The sequence below is a fragment of the Lissotriton vulgaris genome, chromosome 8, assembly GCF_964263255.1.
Source record: "Lissotriton vulgaris chromosome 8, aLisVul1.2, whole genome shotgun sequence".
NCBI lineage: Eukaryota > Metazoa > Chordata > Amphibia > Caudata > Salamandridae > Lissotriton > Lissotriton vulgaris.
The window spans coordinates 828,239,683-828,254,384 of NC_141696.1; the positions used below are offsets into that span (position 1 = coordinate 828,239,683).

The following is a 14,702-nucleotide window of genomic DNA, read 5'->3' on the forward strand; positions in this document are numbered from 1 at the left end:
CCCAGATCCTTCTAGCTCTCTCTAAGGTCCCTGATGCCAAACAGAGAACATCCACCCAGACACCAGCAAGATCCTCACCAAGGCGCCATCAGGCAAGGATCCACTTGTGCTTTCTTGCATCCCCAAGAAACACAGGCTCACCTTTGAGGACGAGCCGGGTTTTGAGTCCACTAGACCTTGCCACCCCAAGAAGCAAATGTACAGGGACACAAGCCCACCACCCCAGGCACCCACTCCATTGCTTTCTCCTCCAACTCATCCACAATCTCCCACGCCCTCTCCACCACCATCTCCTGGCTACCAGACCTGTCATTCCATACTTTTTCCAGTCCAGGGATCCCTATGAGCCACTTGCTTGCTTCTCCCCTACCTGCTAAGTATGCATGGTGTGCTCCCCTACAAAATGACGCAACGTTTTTTTTCTCCAATTTATCCATGCTGTACAACATGAGTAAAAACCCTTGACAATGCCAAAAAGTCTCAAAAGCGAAACCTGTTGGATTTGGCAGTGCTTGTTTCTTGTCTGTCATTGCTACTTGTAAATGCTTTGAAGCTTATACTTGTATGTAATTAAAGATTTTTGTATGTACATTTTGAGTATCATTTTCAGTCGCATGTTCATGTATATTACACTGGTGCACTCTGTTAAAAGACTATTACAAAAGTAGAATCTAGATACCTATGCATGTCTTTATTTTTACAGGCTGAACCATGCCCCTCAACCTCAAAAGCTTCAGGGTCACCAGCTATGCAGACAGAAACACCTGTTTCATTTAAACCACAAACTCCTAATCTGGCTGGGGCCATTGAATATAATGATGTTAAGACGTTACTCAAAGAATGGATTACAACAATTGCAGGTGATTCCTATGTTGGACATTATCTATTCGTATTTTGCATGTTTCCTTGTTTTGTAACGTCTGTAAAAATTAAATTGCTGAGTGTTTCCGTAATAGCTTCTATCTGGAACCTGTAACAGTCAGGGCACATTGTGGATATTGCCCACTGACTGCTATCATTTAATACTCCTGTTCTTTGTGTTTAAATTTCTTTATTTGCATTTTTGTATACAAGTTACTTTTTACACATGGGATAAAGTACAATAAACATGTTGGATTTGATCTGGTGGCGTTTATATGTACATGGGTTTGTATTGAGACAGGACAACTTAGTCACATTTAACTGGGTTTAAGGAGTGCATCAATACACAGTTAATATACAGTGATTATAGTACAATGTGTGTGTCCGACAGGTTTGATAACAATTGTCTCCTGCGCCCATAATTTACCATGTCCCAATAGATTTATGTGTCCATTTTTCTATTTTGGCTTTTTCTCAGCCCCATAACCTACATTATAGAAAACAGTATAATGCAGTACAATTATGTTTAACATAAGATTAATGAAACAACAACAACATTCCGTCACACCAAGGTCGTTCCTAGCTAACATTTATGGCTGTGCACTTAGAGTAGCTATTTTTATATCTCATGCCCCACCCTCGCAAGACTGGGTAAAGTATAGTTCAGGATCATTCCAGCACCTATATATATCATCACTACTCCTTATACAGCATGTGCATCAGATTACTGTGGTTGGCATGTGAATTGTGGTCCCTTTAGGTGCCTGTGTCTGATCCCAACCTGTTGCCAATCATTTAATACTCCTGTTTGTAGGCCACAGATACTACTGATCTCCAACTGAATGACCAAGGCACCTCCACTCTACAGTAGGTAGGTTGAGTAGTGAAAGCTTTCTCCAGGAGCTGGTAGGGCTTTTTGAACCTGGATACAGTATACACTATCCCTACCCAGTCCAAGTAATAGATCTTATGGAACATGTGTTTTAATTTACATATAGGAAATGTAGGGTATTTAAAACAAGGAACAGTAGAATGAGCCAGAAGGTCTTAGCAAGTTCTTACAGAGACCCTGAAAAGGTTTTACAGTGCAAACACGGAAATCCATCATATTCAAATTGCATAGGTTTAAGCAGTTGTCTGCTGTTGTAGGAACCTTCAGATTCCACTCCTTTTACTTGGGCTTTAAGTCACCAGTCAAGAAGACTACATGTACTAGACTGAATATAACTGTTTATCAACTGAGCTATGATGCATATTGTCTTTGTGCTGTTTTTTCCCCAGCTCTGGTATTGGGCAGCGGAGACTCTGCTAAACTGTCTCTAAAGCAAATAAATATTTTTAGACTCCACAAGTCCACATTCCCAAATATACTGTGAATCCCACCCCAACAAAAAATGGTCCAAATGTCACATTAACTCTCCAGTAAATGGAACCGCCAGGCTCTTGTAGTTGATGACAGATGTAACTGGATGCAGTTAAAGTGCTTACTAGTAGTAGGGGGCGCTTGAGAGCCCGACGCCAAGATGGCCACTCTGTAGCCGAGCTCCGGCAGCAGGACTAACAATCAGTCATTTATCCAATTACCCGGTCGCCACAGACGCTTTAAACTACAGAGAACCTAACCAGAGAGACTACTGCCTCAATTGAGGTAAATCTTGCTGCATACAGGTTGGTGGGATAGCGCCCTCGGCGCTGCTATCGAACCGCAGAGTTGCAGCCTACAGGAGGGCAGAAGAGGTGACGTAGTAAGTTGAGCAAGTGGCAGGAGGCAGCGGCCCGGAGCAAGACCGGAGAGCTGGGAGAGACATGGACCCCCTGGCCGGCGGCTGGGAAGGTAAGGCGGCCGACACCTGCTGCCTAGACCGCCTTTAGGCACGGGTGCCCGTGCCCTGTTGATGCGGCCGGCTCCCACGCGTGAGTCCTGCCAGTCGGCCCTGCGCGGACTACATTGCAGGAATATGGCCGGCAGTACGCCCAGACTCCGAGCGAGGGGCATTTCTGGCCCGGACCGGACTGATGACGTGGGCCTGATGCGGCGGGATCTGGAGTGACCCCCCGGTGCCCGCTGAGCAGACACGCTCCGTATGGAGGACCAGAACCTGGGCAAGGGGTTGATCGGAGACAAATGGGATGCTTCGGGTTAGGGGGCTTCACACTGCCTCACCACAAGTGCCTGAGATCGTACTGTGGTGAAGGAAGACCCACCCAATGGCGCTGGAATCAGCAGTTGAGAGAGCTTGGGAGCGCCCCTGCTGCATAGAGACACTACTCTCACACCGCCATTAATCATATTGACCCACTAAGCAATTGCCCCTAGTGTAGCAGAGTTTTGGCGACCAAGGACGAGGTGATGCCCCCGTGGCTTTGTGAGCAGCTGCAATATGGCTGCACAATGTGTTAAGAATTACGAACACGAAGTAGATGTTTAACTCCTTTATTCAAGACTAACACGCATGCTCCTCAAGCGTGGAGCGCAGCTGCAGTCAGCTCGGCGATCAGCTGGTAACTGTCACTTCTGACAGTTATCAGCTGGTGACCTCACTGCTGGTATGGTGTCCTCGCAGGGACACTGGCGAGCACACAGGGTAAGGTGTCCCATGAGGGACACACGTATTATGAACACAACACATCCCCTTGCCTTGGGGAGAACCGGAACCAACAAAAACAGGAAGGGAGCATAAGGCTCCGCTACCCACATATATAGTCCTCAAGTTTAGCTGACGGTCCAAACAGTCTACCAGCCCTGCCTCTGTCCATAGGTTGCGCCAGGTCACAGACCGGGATGACAGGTAGCCTGCACCTTGTGCCTGCAGGTCTGGATGAAGAGGCCAAACAGTTCTCTGGTGGGGTGCCTTCGTGCTCACCCTCATCACTCCTCTGCCCTAGGGTCGCAGGAAGTTCCATGTCAGATTTAGTGTCAGAAAAGTATTGTCTTGCCGTACTACCCTTCCATGTTCTGGATTGCACTGCTGTGGGTTTAAACAGTGTGTTGCCCACTGTATCGTTTCCGGGATGTTTGCGAGGTGACCATGCTGAGAAACGCCAGGCTTTACCATCACTCAGGCGTGCAGAATTGCGGTACCATTTACGAACGGTAAGAGGTTGGGTGTATATCTCTTGACCCTTGCCGACGTGTCTGCATCCTCTTGCCTTCGCCACATCTCCAGCCTTCATTTCCACCTCCCTGCGCCCAGGTTTCTTGTCGTCGTAACTCTTGCTCCTACATCGTGCTTGAGCTAGTCTTTCTTTCACCACCACTGTAGACCAGTGTACCCTGCGGGCAGCCTTAACCCAGCCCACATTGTCCTTTGCAAGTGGAGTCCGTCCGCGCATAAGTTCAAATGGGCTGTTGCCAGTAGACTCGCACGGCGTTATCCTGTAAGCCCATACTGTTTTCATTATTTCTCTCTTCCAGTCTAGTTGGTCTGAAGTGGCTATCAGAATATTGCCTTCAAGTACTCGGTTAAATTTTTCTACGACTCCGTTGCCCGCAGGGTGGTGTTTTGACATTGTTATGTGTTCGATGCGGTGCTTCTTCATGTATCCTTTGAATATGTCTGAGGTGAATTGTACCCCGTTTCCACTTACTAACTTTTTAGGTAATCCCTCACGCGTAAAGGTGTCTTCCAAGAATTGGACCACGTGCAGGGAATTGGCTTTTATATTGACCCTTACTTCTGGCCATTTCGTGTAGTGGTCCATTATAACCATTATATATTGTAATTCATTCCCGACAGACACCGGTCCAATTACATCGATACCAATCATTTCCCAAGGCATGGATGGTATTACTATGTCTTTGTTTTTCGTTTGTTCCTCCAACCATTCATCTCTTGTTATTTTGCTGGAACATGCCCTTACATTTGCTATGTGTGGCTCAACCATTTAATTTGTTTTAGTTTCATTGTCAGTCTTGGTAGGCATTCTTCTTTGAGATTCAGCGTAGTCGTATGCGTCTGTCGTGATAAGCACTGGCGCACGGCTGTTAGGATCCAGCTTGATTCCTAGACTTCCTTGGTCCATCCATTGAGCCTCTCTACTCTTGAATATGAACCTGAGTGTCCTGTACCCTAATATTTCAATTGGTTTTTCCTCAAATGATTTGATAAATATGTCCGGTTTACTGAGTCTCTCACCGATCACCTCCTTGAATTTTGCTTTCCAAACCTTTTCATTCACGATGGTGTAAGGTGAGCCTGAATCTACAGCTATATTTATTTCCACCCCACCAATAGTCATGGTACACATCGGTTTTCTAGTCTTAGCTCCTTTTCCTGATTCCTTTACTTGTTCTTGTTCATCGTCTATGTTGAGGATGTACATGTTGATGTCTTCATCTGTGTCGTCATCCAACTCATCTTCATCTACCACTGCTTTTACATGTTGAGGTTTCTTTCTATTACATGCCTTGTTGAAATGACCAATCAGTCCACAGAATTTGCACCTTGCTTCACGGGCGGGACATCTAAAATCATAAGCCATGTGTGCAGTGCTTAGGCATCGGTAACAATATCCTTTGCCCCGTTTCTCTATTCTTCTTTCTGGTTGGATATTGTCTTCCTTTCTTACAGTTTGCTTGCTGACTTTCCAACTCTTTTGATCGGACACTTTGCTGACCTGGTCACCTTCTTTATTTATTTTTTCGTCTTTCAACACAGCTTTGGCACACCATCCACTAAGCTCTGCTTTCCTCGCTATATCTATTACGTTCTGTAGTGGGTACTCCCCCTTTGCCCAAAGATTATCTTGGATGTTCTCGTTTGAACCTTGCACAACTATTTGATCCCTTATTAGTTCATCGTGTAGTCCCCCAAAGCGACAGTTAATCGCTAGATCTTTAAGAGCAGATACATAGTCATCTATTGTCTCCTCCTTTCCTTGTTTCCTATGGAAAAATGTGTATCTGTCTACCCCAACACATTATGAACACAACACAATGACCTACCTGACAGGGGATAGGCACCAGTCATATGGTGGCCAGTCGAAGCGAACTATCATTGTCACCAGCAAATCACCCGCACAGAGTGGGGACCCGTAGCTCTGAACATCTGGAAGCTACATGCCAGGCGTAATCTAGCGGCGGGGGAATAAGAGAAGTGGCCCGAAGTGCGTATTCCCCGAAACTATTAGACAGGCCTTATCTGAATTTTTTCTACTCAACAGAGGCACAGTAGATTCCACTTCAACCCGTTGAGAGGCCCTTAAAATGGGCATACTGGGTGAATGTACTGCCAAACAGGCAGTAAGGATTAGAAAGCGAAATACAGGGCCTGGAGCAGGAGTTTTTTACCAGCAAAGATAACAACCTGGTGTGTGCCATTAAAGATAAACAGGATGAGTTTCGGGAGGCGGTCTTGAGGGAAACACACTTTCTTGGCAAGGAAGCCAGAGCCTGGAGCTACGGAGAGGGAGAGCGCGCAGGAAAGACGCTGGCGGGGCTTCTCCAGAAACCCTGGGCCAGTGATTATGAACCTGAGCTAAGCAGTTCTGACTGTGGTCCGGCAGTGAGCCAATCAGCTGTTCAAGCTGAAGTTATCTCTTTTTACGCTTCCCTTTATCGGGCACAACAAGAATCGTCACCTCCCGAGCTGGTGGAGTTCTTTGACACGCTGCAGCTACTGTGGCTAGAGCAGGGACATAGGGCATACCTTGATAAACCATTTACAGAAGAGGAGGTCATTAGGACTATCTGGGCGCTTCCAGGTGACAATACACCTGGACTTAAAGGTTTATTGGCTGCTTTTTACAAGGAATATGCTAATTTACCCGCCCCACATCTAATAAGTATGTACGAGTAGTCGGTAGAACAGGGGATCCTCCACCCATCGGTACGGGCGGCACTCATCACAATTTTAAAACCTGACAAAGACCCCCTGACATGCGACTCATACCAGCCGCTCGATAAGATCAACGTGGACAACAAGATCCTTGCCAAGCTTGTTGCGGTGCTGCCCATGGTGCTGCGCCCGGACCTGTGCGGTTTCGTTCCGGGTAAAGCCCCGGCCCATAATCTCTGCACGCTCTTCGCCACAATGCAGGAGGTGGACCCACAGCTGTAGGCCGCCGCTATCTTTCTTGATGCCACTAAGGCATTCGATTCTCTCGAATGGCCATACTTATTTGCCGTACTCGGACGCATAGGACCTAGCTCCAAGTTCATCAAGTTAATAACGCTCCTATACTCTACACCGCCGGCGCGGATCAAGGTCAATGGCATAATAACAACTTTGTTCCCTGTCCCCAGGGTCCTAGACAAGGGTACCCCCTGTCGTCCCTATTATTTGCAGTGGCCATTGAGCGCATGATGGCCCTACTGCGACAGCACCATACGCACGCAAGATCATTACACGCCTATACTCTGATTTGCAACACACGGCTCCAGTTTGCACACCGTGCGCTCATCAGGAATGGGAGGCCACATTGGACATTTCAATCACGCAGGAACTATGGACATTCTGCTGCATGCAGGCACACGCACTCTTCCCAAATTACAGACTACACCTCATATACTTCATGTTCCTCCACCACCTTTACAGGACTCCAGCTTGGCTTCACAAGATCGGACTGATCCCTGAGGGGCGATGCCAGAGATGTAGCTCCTGCAACGTGACTTTCATTCACCTTGCGTGGGAGTGCCCCCAAATACAACACTACTGGGTGACCATTTTTGACGCTATGGATGAAATGCCGGCCTGCCCATGGAGAGATCCCCCATTGACGGCGCTGCATGGCTATGTTGGAGACCACCCATCTGACAGCAGAAATTTGACAGCTATGCTTCTCCTGCTTGCTAAGAGACGTATTGCAATGAGTTGGGGTATGACATGGATACCGCACAGAGAAGAGTGGCTAAGAGACGCAGCATTCTGCCAAGAGCAACTGGCGGCATATTGGTACCTAATGCCCGCTCAGTCCTAACCTAAAGATATATGGAGTCCACTGCAAACATATATCCGATCGCACGAAGAAAGTGAGGAACCCCCACTGCCTTAGATGCCGGGAGAGCAGGGATAACTAGGCAGGCGCCAGCCGCGCACACACACTGATGCGATAGATATCAACAGCCTTGACGGTTTGAGACTAATGGGTCTTGCACTTCCCCTACCTTCCCTATACCTCTCCTCCCACCCACCCCCTCCTTTTTTTTATAATCTCCCTCCCCTTTGAGACTACCCCTCCCTCAATGCTGCCAACACTCCATCGCATGTCGGAGGATCATCTGTCTCTTCTCCGCCAGGAAGTTTCAGCTCTCTTGGCCAAGGGAGCCATTGAACAAGTGCATGTGCATGTGCCAGAAGTAGGTCGTGGTTGCTACTCCCCCTACTTCCTGGGATCCAAGAAGGACAAAGGCCTGCCTCCTATCTTAGATCTCAGGGACGTCAACTGCTTTCTCTGGAAGGGGAAGTTCAGAATGCTCATGTTAGCTCAGGTCTTGTCTGCCTTCGACCCTGGAGACTGGATGGTAGCAGTGGACTTGCAGGATGAGTGCTTTCACATCCCCGTCCTGCCTGCCCGCCGCTGTTACCTAAGGTTTACAGTAGGCCACGATCATTTTCTGTTTACTGTGTTCCCCTTTGGCCATACCAGCGCCCCTCAGGTGTTCATGAAAGTGATGGTGGTTGTTGCAGCTAATCTGCGTAGATCAGGGGTTCCAATCTTTCCCTTTCGACGACTGGCTGTTGAAGGCAGGCTCCCCCCAGGCTGTCGTCTCCCACATCCAAATTACGGCGGACCTTCTGCATTCACTGGGGTTCACTATCAAAGTGCCGAAGTCACTCCTGACTCTCACTCAGCAGATCCTTTTCATCGGGGCAGTACTGGATACAGCGCAGTTTTGGGCTTATCCTCCCTAGCAGCGAGTCCGGGATATTCGGGCTATGATACCAATGTTTCAGCCTCTATCCCGGATTTAGGTGAGAATAACCATGAGGCTGCTGGACTTCTTGGCCTCCTGCATCACGCTGGTGGATCATGCCAGATGGCATATGCGGGCTCTGCAGTGGGACCTTAGATTCCAGTGGGTGCAGCATATGGAGAATCTTTCTGATGTCGTCCAGATCTCGCAGAGGGCTGCAAGTCAGTATTAGTGGTGGATAACTAACCAGGATTGGGTCAACAGCAGATCCCTCTCAGAGGCCTCTGGTCTCCGGGGGAGTCCGGGCTCCACATCAACCTTTTGGATCTCCGGGCGATTCGTCATGCACTGAAGGCATTCCTTCCTTCTATCAAGGGAAGAGTCGTGCAGGTGTTCAAAGATACCACTGCCATGTGGTCCTGCAACAAACAGGACGGGGTGGGGTCATGGACCCTATGCCAAGAGGCTCTTCGCCTCTGGACATGGCTGGAGCATCTGGGCATTTCTCTGGTGGTTCACCACCTGGCAGGTTCACTGAACGCCAGGGCGGACAAACTGAGCTGCCAGTGCATGATGGATTTTGAATGGCGTCTTCACTCGGAGGTGGTGCAAGGTCTCTTTCACCAGTAGGGAGAGCCTTAGTTAGATCTGTTCGCCACTGAAGAGATTGTATTGACAGTCAAGTCCGGAGAGACAGCTTCTTTGGCCGTTCTGTTCTCCGTGACTTTCTGGTGTAATCTTTTTCGCAGACCCACCACCGGGGTTGGTATTGCTGGGGTATCTATTCTAAGGTAAGGAATCTATCACTAACGTGTCTCTTTCAGATGTACAAGTTACTACTTGTGTAACGATATATCTGTAAGAGACATTAGTTAGTGTCTCTTACAGATATATCGTTACACAAGTAGTAACTTGTGCATTAGCAGATATCCACTCCCAAAGTCTTGTAAGAAATTGCTTGCTATAAACCTTTTGCATGTTATCAATAAGGGGTTTGGGCTAAATTTGGAGGGAATAGGTCTAGCATTATACTTGAAGATTGGTATCATTTCTGCTCCCTTCCAAGAGTTAGGAATTAGGGCTCCTGCAGCCATGGCATTGCACAATTTATTTATATACGGTTCCCATATTAATGGTTCTGAATGATACAAATCGGAGGTGATCTTGTCCAGGCGTTTCTTGGGCCTTTATCGCGTTAAGGGTTTATTTCAACAAAAATTCCACTAACTCTCACTTGCCCCCTTTATTTTCTGTCGATAACATAGGCCACAGATCTACACTATGATCTGATTCAGAGTAGAAGGATGAGAAATATTCTACCCACTCCTCTGATGCTATTTGGGTTTCTGGGCAAGAGTAATCCTTGCACCCTCCATTTGTCACTAAGTGCCAAAACCCTCCACTATCTTTTAACTTGCCGTCTTCTAGCTGGTCCTCCCAAATGTTGTTTTCCCATTTGGTCTTTCAGGATTTGACAATATTAGTATACTTCCACCTGCATTCAGTTGTTTTGTTTCTATTGATATTTTTATAGCCTCAACAAGTGCAGTTTTTGCCTCTCTACAGTCATGATTGAACCATTTGCCCATTTTAGGGAGGTATTGAAGGTTTTTAATATCATTCTGGAAAGGTTCTCTGCAGTTAAAAAACAATTTGTCAAGCCTGATCCACTAGTGAGGCTAATACTAAAGTTGATCATTAGTAAATCTCTTACCTAGAATTCACAGTGTTGTACAAGTCCACCTATCTAACATTTTATCTGTTGTTAGTTAACACTATTGTTTTCTGAGGGGAATGCATCAGGACATGTCTATTCTCTGATTTGGGACCCTTCTAGTTCTAACAGGAGAGGATCGTGATCACTTTCAGTTCATTCAATGGCCTTCATATGGGTCTTTTAACATCTACCAGTTCCTAATGGCGCGTTTTGAAGTAAAATCTAGACGCTAGTGGCTGAACTCGGGCTAGGCGCTGAACTTGTGCTGCCACTTTATCCGAACCCGCAGTTTACTCGATTGCGAGACTTGATTATTCCCTGACGAGGGGATAGACAGCTTTATACTTGGAGTGTTAACTTTACGTGTATTCCATGTTGAATATTGATTTTACTTCAAAACGCGCCATTAGGAACTGGTAGTTATTGGTGTTACCAGTATCTCACTACATGTGTTGCCCTGATGAAGTCTGTATGCATATACTGCTAAATAGACACAACACGTGTTGGCTATGACATAAGGATGCTGTTTTGAACATTAACGAAGAAGATAACACTCATGTGGACTGTATTGTTTCATCTGGACTCATAATTTGCATAATAGACTGTTCAAATTTGCTCGGGATAGAACGTGTATATATTTGTTGATATGGATTTTCTACATCTAATGGTGACGGTTTGATAGACGTCATCCTTATCCCTAGAAGCAGCCTTATATGTTCCAAAATTACATATGACAATTGAGCGCACGCTTATAACCTACTATCTCTCGCCTTTTTCTCTTTATATATATTTGACTAGTGGCTCAAGTCTCATGAAAGAGGCATAAGTGGTGCTAATCAATACATTTTCCCCAGTCCTCATTGGCTAATTTAGATTACATTCCTGCAATGTTCCAGTTCAATAGCCTGATATGGTTTACTGAACATGATTTATTCTCATATTTGATCCTTGAACCAATCTTGGTACAAAACACATTTTTAAGGTCCAATGTATTCTCTATGGGCACTTTGGATTTGTATAAGTTTCCTTGCATGTGTGATAAGATTGTTTTGTCACTTCCCTGACTAGTCCAATAGATGCCTTGATCATTCTCTATTGGGTCATTATTTTCCTTTGAAGCAACGAGTACTAATGGGAGTCAATTTAGTGCTGTTATGTCCGTTTCCATGGATGGAGCTACGGTCAACATGGCTTTGCAGCTCTTGACAATATTGCGCCTGATCCCTCTTGACCATCAATCGGAAGTTTCAACTTAAACTAAATTTCGGATCCCTCTGGATGGGAAGTGTGTTGATCTAGCATAATCAAGCCTTCAGCTAACTCTGTATCAATCAATTTCACTTCAACTGAATCCCATTGACCCCATGTGCAATGCAAACAGTATCTGAATACGCAATTGAATAACGATATCGGACATTCTAAATCCATCAAACAGCTTTGTTCTTAAGAGTCTCTGCCTTTGATAGCATCAAAGGGTAGTTTGGGGACTTTCAACATGTACACCGTTTGACCCAGTTGAACTCGTGAGCAGGGAACATAAAAACTATTGTTAGGAACTACTTTAGGAAATGAGCAGTGGTCCTTAGGATTGCGTGGAACCAAGGATAGATCTCCACCTTATTGGAATTGAAATTGTTCCTTCTTATGTACGCACTGTCAGCACTGTCAGAAGGTCCATGCCCTATAGTAGTACCTGTATCATACTTCATTGGAGGATCTTGCATTTCAGCTTATTGGGTCATCCAGGAGGCATAGCAGGAGTGGGCAAAAAATTGAGATGTCCCACAACTAATAATGCTTGTAGGACCACCCAAGTTGATTTGGCCCGAGTGTCCACAATCCTAGTGATTTCTCGCTTTGGATCACTTCTCTCCCCTCTCGGAGCATTAATGAGGCTAACAGCCTCTGCAAGTGTTGCTGGTCCAGCATTATTAGTTGGTTCATCAGCTCTGTGTTTATTAGAAGGACTCATTGGGTGCTTTGGTGGTTGATTAATTGAAGTGAATCCCGGCACCAGGACGTCCTACCTATTTGTGCATTAGGAGTTATTACTTCCATATTACCTGCACTGCAAATGATTGAGCATTCATTCGAGTTAGAAAGGTTTGGTTTTCAAACTAGTTGTGCAGCTGGGTAGTCGATTTGCCTAGATGTCTTAGACTTTTTCTTGAAAATTTCAGCCACCTTTTCCCCTTTAATTAGACCCTCCTTGCACGGAGTGTTTGTCTTCAATTTGCTTTCAACTTCCTCAATGAGTTTCTCTATATTTCTAACCACACAGTTCTCTGCCACTTGTTTTGATTGTTTGTTCTATGAGGTAGCACCTGTGGGACTGGTAATCTGTTTTATTTTTCCCATTAGATTTGAAATTAGTGGCAAAGGGAGGTAGGCTATTAAAGAGTTTGAGCAGGGGTGGGATCATCTGCAACAGCTTCACCCTCCTGGTTTCAGCATTAAGGGAGGTATTGAACAATAGAGAGAAAGAGAAACACTGTACCTTTGTTCCTTGCAAAGTAGATAGCTGAAGAGGCGGGGGGTGGCCCTGCCTTATCCTGGATTTAATGGGCTTGGAGGGGCCTGTAGCGATGGTGCATTATAGTACTTCAGAGAAGGAATCCCACTCTGGTTGGGTACTCCTCCGTCGTGCAGTAGTTGTGAGACAGGTAGTCCATTTCAGTTTTTGTGCACCCCACACAGCAGGGCAGTGAAGGCACTTTATAGTGCTTCAGAGAAAGGCTCCCACCCTGCTTTGCTGCTCCTCCGTGCAGGGATGCTGGGACAGATTAGTAAGTCCCTGTAAGATTGTGTGGGCCGGCACAGCGGGGCAGCGATGACGCTTTGAAGCTCTAAAGGGAAGGGCTCTTGCCCGGATTGACTGCACCTTCTCCGTGCAGGAATGCTGGTACAGGGTGTCCCTGTCAGTTTTTTTGGGCCCATGTGTATGTTAGATTACATCCTGCTACATGGAAACACCATTTCCTGCTGATTTGTTTTAAGACCGTGTGTTGAGGGGGAGAGTCAATCATTATCCTGATTGTTTTGATTTAATTAGCCTTTTAAAAAGCACCGAAAATGTTGCCTGCTTTAGACAAGACTTCTTTACATTTTCAATCTTGAAAACTATGTATTTTAAAAGGATCCCCTACATACACAAATACATTATGTTAATGAATTGATAGAGAATATCCATGCTGGAAACTTAGAATTGCAAGTCAACTTAGAATTGCAAGTCAGTTACTTTTTATTACTATACACTTACACACATATAAATAGGGTGCCCAAGCATACGAGTGCTTCTAGCAAAGCAGGTTGGCAGGGATCTGAACCCCACCCTCCCTTCACTAAGAATCTCTGAGCATAGCACCTGTCGTGTGGTCACTTGATTGTGCAGAAATCTTACACCAGCTGGGAGTCCAGTTGACTTGCAATCTTGCATGCACACTCATAGTGTGGGCAGGGAGAGCTATCCCAATGTGTTCCTCTATGTCTATCTCAATGTGCCTCACACTGATCCTATATTGTCTCATGCCTTTCACCATAACCTATGTACTTTAAAAAACATTTAAACTGATGTAAACATGTGTTCTCTACTAGTAATGAGGAATGCCTGTTCACCTGCACAGAGCCATGTGAGTGAATGGAACTCAATTATGATAGTGCCTGAAAGAAATGTGTCCATTAAAGGGATATTGTCATAAATGCCAAGGCTGGTAGGCATTGGAAGCCAGTAAGAATTGGACGAGTTTACTTCAAGAAACAGCTAAACAATTGAGAACCCCATATTTGGATTAGTTTTCTTCAAAATGTATACAGTGCTTTCCATTTAGAAAACCCAGTGGTGGTGGTACTTTTTTCAGGAGAAGGATCTAAATACATTTGTACTCGTTTCACACTTTCTTTGCAAAAGTGATTACATTAAGTGCTAGTGGGGTGACATAGGTCTCCAGCATGATAGCTGATGGCAGACTGCATCTCAGTTTTTATGTAACTCTCCACTGGAGCCACATTAAAGAGCTATTTAAATCTTTGATCACTGTAGAGGGCATCAATTAAAAGTTAGCAACTATTCTTACTTATGTTTCTGTTATTTGGTTTTTCCTAGATCCAATGGAGGAAGATATCCTACAAGTTGTAAAATACTGCACAGATCTGATAGAAGAGAAGGATTTGGAAACTCTGGATCTTGTTATAAAGTACATGAAAAGGTAACAGCAAACTTGGATCAACAGTTTCTGATAAGATTGATCTGTAATATTTAGTGGATGGTTC

The 14,702-nt window shown here is 45.5% G+C and overlaps 1 protein-coding gene across 1 annotated transcript in view; it reads left to right on the top strand.

Annotated features, from left to right (window-relative positions):
* The window catches only part of REV1 (REV1 DNA directed polymerase), a 475,128-nt gene that overhangs the window by 442,305 nt on the left and 18,121 nt on the right, over positions 1 to 14,702 (top strand). The window contains exons 21-22 of the mRNA XM_086934725.1: positions 704 to 860; positions 14,536 to 14,638. Coding sequence (XP_086790851.1) covers positions 704 to 860; positions 14,536 to 14,638 — 260 coding nt within the window. The remainder of the gene's footprint in view (positions 1 to 703; positions 861 to 14,535; positions 14,639 to 14,702) is intronic.